The sequence below is a fragment of the Cryptomeria japonica genome, chromosome 10 (assembly GCF_030272615.1).
Source record: "Cryptomeria japonica chromosome 10, Sugi_1.0, whole genome shotgun sequence".
NCBI lineage: Eukaryota > Viridiplantae > Streptophyta > Pinopsida > Cupressales > Cupressaceae > Cryptomeria > Cryptomeria japonica.
In genome coordinates this window covers 300,639,276-300,653,933 of record NC_081414.1, presented here as the reverse complement: position 1 = coordinate 300,653,933, position 14,658 = coordinate 300,639,276, and the positions used below count along the sequence as shown (strand labels likewise).

General features: G+C 36.1%; 2 protein-coding genes across 2 annotated transcripts; both read right to left on the bottom strand.

Annotated features, from left to right (window-relative positions):
- Positions 1 to 641: 641 nt before the first annotated feature.
- LOC131040859 (germin-like protein 9-3) lies at positions 642 to 1,247 on the bottom strand. The gene has a single exon (XM_057973816.2). The coding sequence runs from the start codon at positions 1,245 to 1,247 to the stop codon at positions 642 to 644; it is 606 nt and encodes a 201-aa protein (XP_057829799.2).
- A 10,550-nt stretch (positions 1,248 to 11,797) lies between these two features.
- On the bottom strand, positions 11,798 to 12,259 carry LOC131858935 (uncharacterized). Its single transcript, XM_059212425.1, has one exon. It carries the CDS (start codon positions 12,257 to 12,259, stop codon positions 11,798 to 11,800), a length of 462 nt encoding a protein of 153 aa, XP_059068408.1.
- Positions 12,260 to 14,658: the final 2,399 nt, after the last annotated feature.

Genomic DNA, 14,658 nt, shown 5'->3' with positions numbered 1-14,658 from the left:
TATGGGTTTGGAAATGAGATATTTCCTGGTATAGGGAGGACTATGTCTTGGGAATAGCATCGGAGATACAATTTCTTGCTCTCTCTATGTTAACAGTGATAGAATGGATATCACACAATAATCATTTTGTAGGCCGAATGATCCTTGCAATGCCTGAGGCTTGATGGTTGCAATCCTTAATAGAACAGAGCAAGGAATCTTTATTTAGAATTTTGGAAATAAAGTAGAAAGGCTGTCAGGTCGCATGTCCAAATAGACTACATAGTTTCTCTCTATCTCTATATAGTTAGTATTAACCTGACATAAACATGCAGACTCTGATGAATATAGTATTGACGCTAATGGAAAATATAGTATTACTATTATTCAACATCGTATTATATTCATTTTTAATTCTTCGAAATATTAGATATATATAGACAGAGAGACCATGATCATACTGCCTTAAACATGAGATTTTATTTTCACATTTTAGTAAAAACAAATCAAGGCATTTACTATAGTCACAAGCACAAAAGAAAGTAAACAAACTGAAAAAACATGCTCAAGCTCAGAGAGAGGAAAGAAAAGAGAAAACATTATTATGTAGGCGGTGAAAGATGAAGGGTGGTCGACGAAGAGGGGTAGAAGAAACCAACTAATCAGGGATTTTTAAGCGCAGCTTTGAGCAGCTCGATGGTGTGTGTGTCTGTCTTGAATGATTTGGCCAGAACGTTATCGGGGATACCGGTTGTAAATAGAGTAGAAGGGAGCGAAACGGTGCCTGCATTGGCGCTTCCGAAGGCAGAAACAGCCATGGCCTCGACCTTGTTATCCGTATTCAGTTGGTAATGGAAGAGTCCTTTGGGAAATACAAATACATCCCCTTTAGTGAGGGTCTGTGTGAAGAGCTTTCCCGTGGTGTCCACAGCTCCAACGAGGAGACATCCTTCCACAAGAAACAGAAGTTCTGAAGCGCGGGGGTGAGTGTGAGGAGGGTTCAGTCCGCCCGCCGGGAACTGCAGCACCGCCATTGACACGCCCAGTCCGTTTAACCCCGGAAACTCCGCCGCCACCGCCTTTGTCACTTTTACCGCCTTCTGTCCTGCTAAATTGTTGTTGCTCACATTTCGGAATCCCGTGAAAGTGAAGAGATCCCCAGTCAATTTTAGCGGGTTCTGCCCCGCCGGAACGGTGAAGTCAGTGAGAATATCAGGATCCGATGCGTAGATTACGCCAACACTACTGAATACTACTAAAAATGCCATCGAGCATGCTCCGTTGAATTCCATCTCCTTCCGAAAGTAAATACAGCAGAAAGGGGGAATTCTGAATGTTTGGGTGTGAGGGGAAGTTAACAGGAGAAGTATAGTATTTATAGGACGATTAGAGATAACCTTAGAGAAAATTACGAGGACTTCAATGATGAAGCTGGCTTTGTTTTCGATCGCCTCTACATAGCCCAAGCTAAAATTCAAAAAGTTTGGAAACGAATATCGGATTTTCCCACGAAAAGTGACCAACTCAATCTCGATTATATCAGAGCGATCTACGCAAAAAATTCTTGATTGTGTACATCAATTCTATTTTGAGAATATACCCATCATGATTTTTTTTTTTCCAATCGTAGTTAGATTATTTTTCTGATTTATACTGCCTTACAAAGTTATAAATCCGTCTCCTGCAAGACTGAGGCTTTGTGTGATTCGATAGGCACTTTTTGAGCAGAGCATTTTAAGAGGGAATAATTGATGGCAGCTGTTAAATTCATCGTTCCTTTAAGCAATTTAACGTCTTTTGATGTTTTATATTTATATTTCTAACATAAAATTGTAAATTTGTGATTGTCTTCTCATGGCAGTATAACATGTTATGTTTGCCTTTTATTTATATCTGAAATTGGCATTTTTTTTTTTTCAATATATTTTTAACATTAAATTATAAATTTATGATTGTTTTTTCATGGCAATCTAATATGTTATGTTTGTCTTTTCTTTATATCTTATTGACATTTCTATCTTCTTAAAAAATCATTAATTTAATATTTTTTATGTCTTTTTGTTAAGTTAGGCTTCTTTCTTAATTCTTCTCTATTTTAATTAATTTTTATTTTAATATATTCAAATATGTTGGACCTTATCTACAATTCTTGAACATTGTAACATTATTGACCTTGATCCCAATGTGTCTTATCCATACTTAAAATCTGCATTCCCACACCCTAAGCCAATTCCAAAATGTAGAGGAGTGATCTCACATGGTGTAGACCTAGAATCTAAAGTTCCAAAGATCTACTCCCCTCCTTTTGCAATAGATGCAAGGAGTTGACTTAGTACATTTTTATGGCATGATTCATTGCATCTTGCTTATAGGAATTCATTTCAGCATTAATTTACATCCAATAATTAGTTACCTTTCTAGAATGTCAAGGAGCATTCACTATGAACATCTCAAATTGGTGCATTGAAAGGAATAATTATTGCATTATATTTTGTATCCTTAATGACTTCTATGCTTATTTTATATTTACCAACATTTGCCAAGGGATTTAATTGAGAAAAACACGATTTCTCATAAGTCAACAATCTCTCCAAGGTATCTAAAAAATTGACAATCCTTAAGCACCAATAGAAAATAGATATTGGCGTGGCCAAGTTTGTAGAACTACACATTTTTTTAGACCATTTTTGTAGGTCATGTGCCATATTCATGTTCAACATGATTGGATCTAGAGCCACAAGATCACCATTTTGAGAATTGAAGTTTTGTAAAAGTCCAAGGATAGTATAGGATTACCCCTTGAACTAAATCAAAGTTTGAGTCGTGTTTTCTCCAAGGTTGGAATCTCCTCATCATTATCTTTGCTACAAATTTCCCTCCTTCATGTCAACTACTTCCATAGTGTTGGGTTCATAATTATTAACAACTATTTTTTTAACAAAAATCAAGTGACTTGTAACTTTTTATTTTTTACTTTACCATGTGTGCTTAAAGGTGAATTTGAAGTTATTCTTCCTCCTCTAAATTGTTAAGAGATGACATCTCAAACTTTCTTTTACATAAGGTTACTATTTATAGTAAGTTTTTATCTAAGCATGAATTTTTCCAAAATTTTCCCCTAAGGTTTGGATTGGCTAGGTAACCATGCCAATATTTTTTATTGCAAGCTCATGTCTATATTTGAAGATATTAAAGTTTCTATTTTTGAAAGTTGTCAACAAAATTTTTAGAGTCATTTTTCAGGGTCTTAGAAGATTGAATAATACTTGAAAGTGTTTGTAATTGGTGTAGCTAGTTATAGCATGATAGAGCATATCATGACATTTTTGATGCTTTAAATATTTTGTAAATTAGACACCTGGTTCAAAAGTTATGGCATTTGAAAGTTATGTCTCTTGAAATAGAAAATACAAAAATATGTTGAAAATATAAATGAACTATAAAAGGGAGCTACATGTGTTGGTGTGTGTGTTTACACGTCATAGGTAATCTTGTATTAGGGATAAGTTGGGGTGGTACATTTTGGGTGGTTTTAGCTCATGGTTTTGTAATACCATTTGGTAGTTTCATGTATTGTATTTCTTATATATTAATTGAATGTGATGGAGGTTATGTATAAGGGTATTATAGCTATAGATTTACCTTCAGATCTTTGGTTGGTGATACTCCTACAAATAGATTTTTTCATAAGTATATTTATTTTGTTGTTGATTTTAAAAATATATATTGGCCAACTTTTGGATTGTGGGATTTTTCTCTCAAAAGGGTTTTCCCCATGAAAAATATTGTGAACATTATTGTTAATCTATTTGCATGTAATAAATCCTTTTGTATGTGTTTCTTATTTTGCAATAGCAATCAAAGATTTGTAAGAAAATTTGTGTTATCTTCCCAAGTAGATTAGTGTAAGGAAGTTTTTTTTGTGCCTTATCTTCTTTTCTTAAATCTTTATCTAGATTGCTTCCCTCTAAAGGTGCCTCTTGAACATCTAGTTCATTCTCAATTATAGTTTCATTTATGTTTGGTAGAGACTATGCCTCCTTTTCATCTCTTGGTTACTTGAGGTAGTCTAAGAATTGAATAGAACCTTGAAAATGCATTGTTATGAAAAATGGTGGAAGAAAATAAGTACTTTTGTATATATCAAAATTAAATTGATTTGAAATGTTTAGCAAAATTATTTAAATTGAGTAATGTAATTATTTTTTATTAAGGGAAAAATGGGTTTTGAAGGGACCCAAAACCCTATATTTTTATAGGGAATTGAAACCCATTAAAAAAATTTTGCTACAAGATGAAGCAAATGAAACCAACAACCAACCCACATCCAACCTCAATAGATAAAAATATTAAAGAACAAGCTGCACAAAACCAAAGGCCAAAGCTATCACACCTAACTATCAGACTCGTGAATAAAAGGGTTTTTTTAGGCTCCCTTAACATTTACAATGGGTTTTAATAAGGCTCCCATAACTTTGAGATCTAGTACTAGAAGGCTAATACATATCAACTAACTAGAAGAACCTCAACCTCCCAACTTATCAAGAGAAAGAAGAGGAACAAAGGGTATTGACAAGCTCCTCAAACCTTCACATTGGGTTTTAATAGGGCTCCCAAAAACATCCTACCATAGCCATCAAAGGCTCCAAACTAGTATGTCCAACCCTCTCCTACAAATCCCTTCTCTACCTTCATACAAGAGGATCCCATGTCAATAAGAATAGAAGAGGAAGACACAAAAAGGTATAAGGGCCTCACTCTATCCATCCCTACCTCAAAGTAGCCAAAAACAAGAAGATCCTTTGTAAAAACACTTCCAACCTCTCCCACAAGGCAATTCACCACCTCCATAAGGGATGCCATCGCCTCAATAGGACCTAAAAATGAGGAAGAAAGAAACCAAAAGAGCCAAACATGAGCCTTAGCCCCAACAAGATTCCCAACTGCAATAGGAGAAGATTCTACCTCGATAGGAGCTACATGGAGAAGACCCAAGAGAAGAGAAACATGAGACCACTTGACACCAAAGAAACCTAGAGAGCATTGGGCTCTAGCAAGGCCACAAACCATGGGGGCTTCATTGGCTAGGCAATATTATATCACATGCATTCATATTAGGGGGTTTAATATCCCAAAAATGAGGGTGTAATATATTTCCCATCAGTGAAAATAGGGGGAATTTTAATTCCAGCTAAAAAAAAATTAATATTTGGTGAAAGTGGGGGCTTTTAATTCGGGCCATGTATTGGGAGAGGGTGACAAAAAGGAGTTTAGGGAAATATTTTAAAAAAAAATTGGGTTTATTTAATATTCCATGAACACACATTCTATAATCAAGGTTCACTAAGTGAAGCCCCTGTGCCAAGAGAAACCTCAAAACAAGAAATTTCCCATAACCAAAAATATGGAAAACAAAAATCTAGGATGTGCCCTTGAAAATTAGCACCAACACATTGACCAAAAAGGGGTTTGAGAAGATGGGTAAATCAAAATCACAAACCTTTCATTGAATAAATAAAAGGATATTACCAAATAGGATAGAGAATGTTGCAAACTCACCAAAGTAGGACCAAGCCCTAATAAAATATCAATTAGAACCAAAAATAAAAAAGAAATAGTTGTCTTGAAAGAAGATACCCCACAACAAAGCCAACCTATGAGTAAGAAATTGAAATAACAACATCAATAAAAAAAGGAAGTCAAGCATATAAAACCCTAGCAAAGACTATCACCAAAAGAGAAACACTCAACTCTAGTGAGGTCAGACTCACCAGAGAAATATAAGAGATCATCTGGAGGAGGATACCCAAAATGACAAAGTAAAAAATATAGTCACCAACACCATAGGAAACCAAATATTTGTCCTAAAAGACCATAAAATAATCCACTAGAAGAGGATAAACCCCACCTCCCTATGCACTCACCAAATCTACCTTGATAGCCTTGAAGAAAATAACAACCACTACCAACACAAGAGGAAGGATTAGGCAGAAAGGAAAGGCAAGTGAAACGTCGGAAACTATAGCCATAGAAAGGACCACCATAAGAAATAGGGGAAGAGCAACCCAAGTCATACACATACACCCACTAGAATAAAAACTCTACCTAGTAGATATATAAGAATAGAGGATCTACATAAGGCCAAATCACCAACCACTGCTCAGTAACACTACTATCCTTTCTCAAAGGTAGATTGACCTTCCTAGAGATGAAGAGAGAATGACAACCAGACGAAGGAGGATCACTGAGGAAAGTCAGAGCCCACATAGAACAATCCTCATCCTCTTCATTACTAGAATCCCCCTCATCTCATGCAACTACACCTCCTTTTGCCTCCAATCCTAAAAAGCCTAGCTTCATTTCAAATGCTCCCAAACCTGCTCAAACGCTTCATGATTCAGAGTAATGTAATTGTTTTTGTTATATGGTTTTTTTTTAGGTGTTTGATCCTTCATTAAAATGTTGTTTAAGTTATTTATATTTTCTTTTATGAGAATGACATACTCTTGTTTATATATAACTTAAAAAATGTGGTTTATTTAATTAAAGTTTTATTATATGAATTTAAGTTTGTTACTTGAAAATTAGACCAAGATTCAAACATTAGTACCCATGAGCCTATTTTGTGGGGAGTAGATACTACTAGATTTATGTTTGTTGATTTAACTCGATTGATTTTATTCTCTAAATGTAGATATGGGGGTCTAAATCATAAGAAAAAACCATGAAACTAAGGAACTCTACATAAAAGAATGACTCTTTGATATTGACATTGACAACGAATTTGGGATAAACAAGGGTCAAAAGAATAATAAAATTATATTTTCTACCCCCAATGTAATTAAACAAAAGAATCACTAGGCAGTTTGAGTGCATTTAAGCTTAGGTGCATTTTAGTTGTAGAGAATTACTTATCTATACACCCTAGGTCTTGAGTAGTTTAATATTGGATTCAAATGGAAGAGAAATTGAGGAAATTATTTCATCTAAATAGTATCTATTAAAATATTTTAAATTTTCAAAAAATCCTAATTAAATAATGATACTCTATGTCCATTATTATATGAGTAAAAATTGTATTTTGTCATAGATTTAGCAATGTGTGGTTTTATATTGTGATAAAAATTTGAATAAAGATCATTGAGTATGTGCAATAAAGAATTTATTTTGATAATTCATAGCAGAAGTGGTATTTTTTAGCTTTTCCCTAGAGCTAAGAACCAGTCGAGTGGACTCAAACCCAAGACCTCTCATGTAGGAGGCTCACAACTAACCACTGTGTTGTGGGGTCATCCCCTCTAAAGATATTAACTGTTATTAATTATTTAAATTTTATAAATTTGCATCAAAACATAGGTTGATGATTCTATATTCTTACTTATTAGGTTTAATCATATTCAAACCAAAATAAACCTAAGAAATAGTTAGGATGAATCAAGTTACATGTGACTCTATAGCCAAATCAAACCAAATTCCTATAGTCATAAACGAGACCAAGGGATGGTTGTGTGTTTTAGAAAAAGAAGTTAGATAACCTAATGATAAAAAAGGAGGTGAGAAATGAAACCAAGGATATGTTGAGCATGAAGGACATAGTAACTCATTAAAAACCAAAGTGAATCAACGAGATCTTTTGAGAAACATGGATGCAAGCAGATGACCATTTTTATTAAACCCATATCAATCCCATGAGTTAATAATAGAATGACTGTCTAGACCTAACCCCAGGATTAACCAAATCAATCATTCCTATTTACTAAGAAGCATATCATAGCATAATTATAACTTAGCAATCTCATACTTGAATCTATTCATTAGGTTAACAAGTTTCTATCACATAAGAATGCATATATTACAAGTATCACAATTTTAAACAGTGCTTAATTTAAGCTCACACAATATCATATAGGGGAGAGGGACCATTAGTCGTTAGGGCTAACTTTGTCAACATGTAGCCATTACATGAAATATCTAAGACCTCTATTTTTTTAAAAATGTAAAATGTACACTTATCTAGCTAGAAGGTGTGACTCATCATGCAACTTGTCAAAATAGCATGTCTAGTACGAAGTGTTGTAAAAATGACTTTTTAAAGATTCGACCAAAACTTAATCTAAAAATGCATAGTAGTTAAGCAATAAAACATCATTTATTGTTTTTGATTAAGATAAATGGGTTTTACAAGGACCCAAAACCCAAATCCAATAAAAAATTAAACACCGTAACCAAAGTCTAACCAGTCGCTAACCAGCTATAGAAACATGGGATTCACCCCAAAACAAAAAACCACAAAAAATAGACCTAAACAAGACAAACTAGCAAAACAAACTAAGAAAGAGATTTCATAAGCTCAACATTCTTTTGGATCGCTTTATTATTAATCTCATGGAGTCCTCTATAATGAACCTCGAACTACCAATTACCTAATGTTTGCTTGTAGTCCTGATACACAGTCTCATGGATGCCTACACCTCTTGGTTCATCTTAGCCAAGTTGATATCTAGGGATCTCTCAGCTCTAGGCATCTGCTCCTTCTGCATGGAAATTTCCTCATTGATTCTTTCGAGACCCTCGACATTGTTATGCATGGCTTCCTTGCTAACCTCCACCATACCTTTTTTTTTTAATCAGTAAATGGTAATTTATATTGATATGTCAAAAACATTCTATTACATATGATTTATAGAAAAGAGACCACCAAAAAACTAAACACATGTTATTTGATAAATACATACGAAGGATGGCTAAATGATCAAAACAAAAAAAAACAAAACATAAACTAATGTGGTGTATTAACCACCACAATCTCCTTTCCTTTCTCGCATCCTTCCATATCACTCTCACGTTGATCGTCCTCATTGACATAGTCATCATGGGTTTCGGGGGGGAAGCCAATCCATAATGACCTACCACCCATGGTGTTCTTGGATCCTCGAAGACGTCCACATTTTTCTTCAGAGAGGAACCTGATCTTGAGTCCCCGCCCAGTCTCCTTCCAAGAAAGGGGCTCCATTTTTCCAACTCCAGTCAGATTTCAACATTTTCCCACACCCTGATGTATTCCTGCACTCCATGCATACCAATTTAGGCCGAAGCCCTATGAACTTCCTTACTACAGTTCACACTTTGTAAAAGAAATGGGCGTAAAAGGGGGTTGAAATTCACATGAATACAACCACACGTCATTCAAGAAAACAAATCCTTCCCCATCCCTTGCCATCTGAATGAAGCCCGCCAATTCACCTCTCCATTATTCCTTCACACTATTCGAGACCAACTAGTGAATACTATCTACCCCTACCAACTCAAAGGCCCACACAACAAACATGGATTTTATATCCACATTAGTATGGTATTTGAACTCCCCCCACATGTATTCATCACCAATCACAATCTTCACTCTGTTGAGAAAGTATTGGTCTTCAAACCTAGAGACATTTGAGAGATGCTCATCAGAGATGGCACCGCAAAAGGCCACCATATCCTTACACATCACCTTAAGAGAAAATTTTGGCTCCATCACTATACCAATGCACAAAACCTTCACTACTAACACTCTTGCACTACCTTAGCAAAGGCTCACTACTCTATGCTCAATAACCAAGACCGAACTTTGCTTCCCTAACATGATAACTCCCTTCTTAAATGTACATCATCCTTCACTATATTTGAAACATTCCTCGACCGCACACCATTAATGCGAGTACTCCTTGAGTACACATCACATCTAGCCATCTCTCGAGCTCTGCCACCCTGCCCAATAAAAATAGCCACAATACGGAGGAATGACAAACACCACAGATTATCGACCTATACCACTGCCAAGATTCACTCAAAACTTAACATTAAATGCTCATCACCTCAATGGTAACAGATAGTATCTATAAAAAATCAACCCCAAGATACCAAATCTACTCTGACACTAATATTCTCATCACACCAACCTCCAAATCTAAAGCCTCATTTGCACATATATCTGCCTCCAAATTGCCACCTTGGAGAGTGTGGGATATCTTAAAGTCTTAAAAAAATTTCAAGCTTGACATGATCATGTCAATATCACAACTAATTTTCCAACTTAGTGAGCTACCACATATGGTTGCATTGAAGATCACTAGGGAGTCCCCTTATAGATGTAGCTTGGTCACCCCTAATCTATGAGCTATAAGTACAAAAAGAATGACTGCTTTGGCCTCAGCTTCTTTGTTGGGACCATTTGGCAACCTTTCCCATCCTTCACCAATTTTGACACCTATAAAGTTCTTTGCAACACACCCAACACTTGATGGCTCTGGGTTACCCTTCAATGCACCATCAAAATTGATCTTTGTCCATCCATCTTCTGAGGGTATCCACTCAACTACTCTCTCCCCAACACCTAATAGATTAACCCAATCTGGCCCATTAATGGGCACCTCCACCAAACTTTTTAGTTTACTCTTTAGTTTTTGTATTTCTTTCTCCAGCCTATCAATTTTAGCCTAATGTTTAGTCTTCATAACCTTAATATCTTTCACAATTTGCTAGGACAAATTCAGGAGCTCATCAGTCTTATCTGGAGCTGAAATCTCAGTAAAAGTAACTATGAGATCCTTAATCCCCCTTTTTAGAATAATAATTTCCCCCAAAACCCATCAGAAGCACTTCTCCTGATACATCAATGACTTCCCCAAGAGCTTATCAACATCCATTTTATCATCTATGGTGTTATTATGTTCCACATTGAGGGGGATGTCATGTTTAATTTCAATATCCTCCTTGTCAAGAATCTCCACCTTTTTTCTTGTTTTCTATTTTTTCAGATTATGTGGGCCCAAGATGTGGGTCTGCAAAATAGGGGGTTTCTTTTTAGCAGCCCATCTAGGTGGGTTTTTTCTGCTTGCACTAGTCCTAGGAGTTGTCTTGTTCAAGGGACCCTCATCATCTAAGGGTTTATAATCCAAGTAATCTGACACCTAGGCATTATTCCAGTTCATAGCCCTTTTGCCCTTTATATCATCAAACTCTATATCTAAAACATCATGCACCTCCTGGCTAAAGACTTAGGGTTTTTCAGAGCAAGGGAGGGTTTAACCTCATGGCCTTTTGTATACTCCATGATAAGGAGGATTAAACCCTCATGTAGATATGGATTATCCTCATTCTTAGAATTCTTACTAATAGATAGCTCCAATGAAGATAACAAGTAAAATGGAGTGGAAATTATTTTTTCATGCCTAAAATGATTCAAAATTCTGAAATGGTAAGAAAAGGTGCTAGAAAAGTGGCCATTGAGGGTTATGTACCTCATTATGAATTTTTTCATGTCCACCCAGAGACTCTAAAGGTCTAGCCTATTGCAGCTTCTCTCTGGGTTCTTCTTAACCCTTCTTCTTTCACTTTGTTTTTAGGGCTTCTTCTGAATTCTTCCTTTCCTTGAAAAATTCCTTGCCCTCCACGCTGAGCCCAAAATTTTTAGGAATAAAGGATTCGTTAATTGTAAAGTCTTCCCCATACACATGTAGCACCCTATTATCCCAATTGTTCACAAATAAATTGGTGAGCTGATGGTTTTGTCCATGAAGTTTCTGAACAAAGGGCTCAATTACCCCATCCATGATTTCCCTCTAGACCTCCGAATTTTTCTCCCAAAGATCACATGAGGATGACTCCATTTAAATTTTGTCTCCCCCCATTATGATACTACTTCTTTAATTATTTCGAATGACACCAAAACTAGGCTTCAGGACAACACAAAACAAATAGAGCCACAAGAATGATTTGGAAACTCACCTTCGCTTATTTCTATGAAAATTCCTACACATGTGATTTGTCATCATTAATATTCAAGCGAAGAGAGATTTTCGGCGTCGTTCCTTGCCAACTCCCACAACTGGAATGAGAAAGAATCCTCTTCCTGCCACCACTTTTCATCATCTCTAACCACACTGAGATTAGCCATGTGGTCAGCAGGTCTGTTACACTCCCTCAAAACATGTGAATTTTTAATAGCCTCAAATTTGGTCATTGTTTCAAAGCCTTCCTTCATTAAATGGTTAATCGTCCAACTAGGAGGAGATTTTTTGTTCAAATAATTTATTATATTTAACAATTCACTCTCCAACCATACCTTCTTAAATCCTCTATGACTAGCCATTTTAAGCCCAATGTAGGTTGCTTTTGCCTCAGAAAAATGGTTTGTTTGCGTGCCCAGTGGGAGTGCCACTGCTGAGACAATCCTAACATTGTAATCACGCGCAACTCCCCTATAGCCTGCTGGCCCAGGGTTACCTTTGGCCATCCCATCAACATTAATCTTGATCCACCCCCTAGGGGGAGCAATCCAAGCAATGTTGGTTCTTGTGTGTTTCATTTTAACAATAGGTCTAGAAATATCCCAGTCAATGTGTCATTTGTTGATGATATCCCAGTCCATTTTTGAAGAGCTAATAGCTAGATCATACTGTCAGGAGGGTCAAGACACAATAAAAATTTTCTTAATAAAGGATTGATTACGACAAGCAACCATAACAACTAGAGAATTTGTGTCTCTAAAAAATGTGATTATTTATTTCCTTTCAAATGCCCCAAGCCACATGAGGGAGCATAAAGTTCCAAAGAAACTTAAGAGATTGATTTTACAAGGAACACAATCATTACAACTAATATTCCATCAGACTAAAGCAGAAGCACCAAATAATACCCCAAATTTCAAAGAAGTGGGCCCAGATATCTTGACTAAAAGAGCAATATAATAAAAGATGAGCAGTATCCTCAACCTCTTCCTTGCAAAGAAAGTAATGATTAGGCAATGACATCCCCTTTCTACAAAGGTTATCAATGGAAAAAACTTTATTCTATATAAATAGCCAAAATAAAATGTTAATTTTGGGGATTAGGAACTTATTCTAGAGATAAGACCAAAAAGGGGTTGGAGAAAATGATCTAGAGAGTAGAGAAAAGGCCTGAGAGACAAAAAAATCACCAGGATAAGATCCCACCAAGACTAGAGAATATTCAACAAGAATAGACAGAATATGGATAAAAGAGTTCCATTTCTAGAGAGGGAGGAGCATCGGATCCAAATTAGAAAAGTCAATCCAACTACCATCCCGGATATAATCAGCAACCTAGAAGCCAATCCTATCTTTACACTACTCCATGAAAGGGATTGCCCAACTATAATCAATTAAGGGACAATCACCAACCCACCAATCTTCCCAGAAACAAATGTTCCGACCATTATCAAGGAACCACTTTGAACCTTTAGAGGTGAGGGATCTTGTATTTAGGAAGCTTGACCAAAGGCTAGAAGCATTATGGGCCATGCAAAAGCCTTCAAGAATATCTTGAGGAGATTGAGATGAGTGAAGGTACTTATAATTAGTGATAGTAGTCCATTCATTGGATTCCTTAATCACTCTCCATAGTTGTTTGGCTAGAAAAGCCATATTAAAATCATGAATATGTCTAATGGTTAGCCCACTGAGTTTCTTTGGCATGTAGACTTGGTTCCAAGCAACCAAAAGAAAGCAGTTTTTTAGATTCAGTACCTATCCACAAGAAGTTTTTCTGGATCTTTTCCATTCGATCAATAAATTTGGTTGAGATTTTAAAAAGACTCAAGTATAAACTAGGAGATTCTACAATGAAGCTTTAGTCAGTTGAAGCTTACTTGCTTGGTTCAGTGAAGGACCTTTCCAGCCTACAAGTTTGTTCTAGAACCTATCAATCAAATTAGACTAGAAAGAATCTAGAGTCGGACCCTGGCAAAGAGGGAGCCCTAAATAGGTATCAGGGAAAGAGGCCAATTTACACCCCAAGACCTCTGCGATCTTAATTAGTTTATGAATAGGGGTGTTCAGGAAGAAGATGAAACTTTTAGGGAGACTAATCTTCTGACCCGAACCTTTTTCATAAAGAGAAAGAAGTTATTGTAATAATTTATCCTCGGACATCGAACTATCCCCGATCAGCAACGTATCATCCATAAATTGTTGATGGGAAAAAATTTGAGGGCCTGAAGATGGTCTAAGACCCTTAAGTCTACCAGCCTTGACTTACCTTAGGATAATCTTGCTGGGAGATTCTCCCATAATAATAAACAAGAACAACGAGATGAGATCCCCCTGTCTGAGACCCCTAGAAGGCAAGAATAAATCAGAAGGAGATCCATTAATCAACATTGAAAACTTGGGAGTTGAAATTTGTTGATTAATCAATTGAATGAAGTGATCACCAAAACCAAAAGAACAAAGCATCCTAATCAGAAAAATCCAGTCCACACTGTCATAGGCCTTTAACAAGTCAAGTTTTAGAAAAAAATCAAGTTTCCTATTCACTGAAAGGGAATGGATGTTTTCATGAACCAAAACGATTTAATCCAAAATTTGACACCCCAAAACAAACCAATACTATTGCATAGAAAGCAAACGGGGGAGAAACTTCTTTAGCCTATTAACCAAAATTTTAGAGAAAATTTTATAAATAGAGTTACATAAGCTCATAGGCCTGAAATTCTGGAAATAACTGGCATCAAATTTCTTAGGAATCAACACAATGAAGGGTATATGCAAGATAATGAGTCACAAATTCACGGAAGTTTGCACATTGGAAAACACGCTCCGCAAAACGGGTCCCCATTTTCAAAAAATGGGGGCCCGTTCTTAAAAAATGGGGGCCTGTTAATGGTTCGGCTTC

Coding starts and splice junctions, on each gene's coding strand:
- LOC131858935 (XM_059212425.1), bottom strand. CDS start 12,259: ATGGCCAAAGGTAACCCTGGGCCAGCAGGCTATAGGGGAGTTGCGCGT.
- LOC131040859 (XM_057973816.2), bottom strand. CDS start 1,247: ATGGCATTTTTAGTAGTATTCAGTAGTGTTGGCGTAATCTACGCATCG.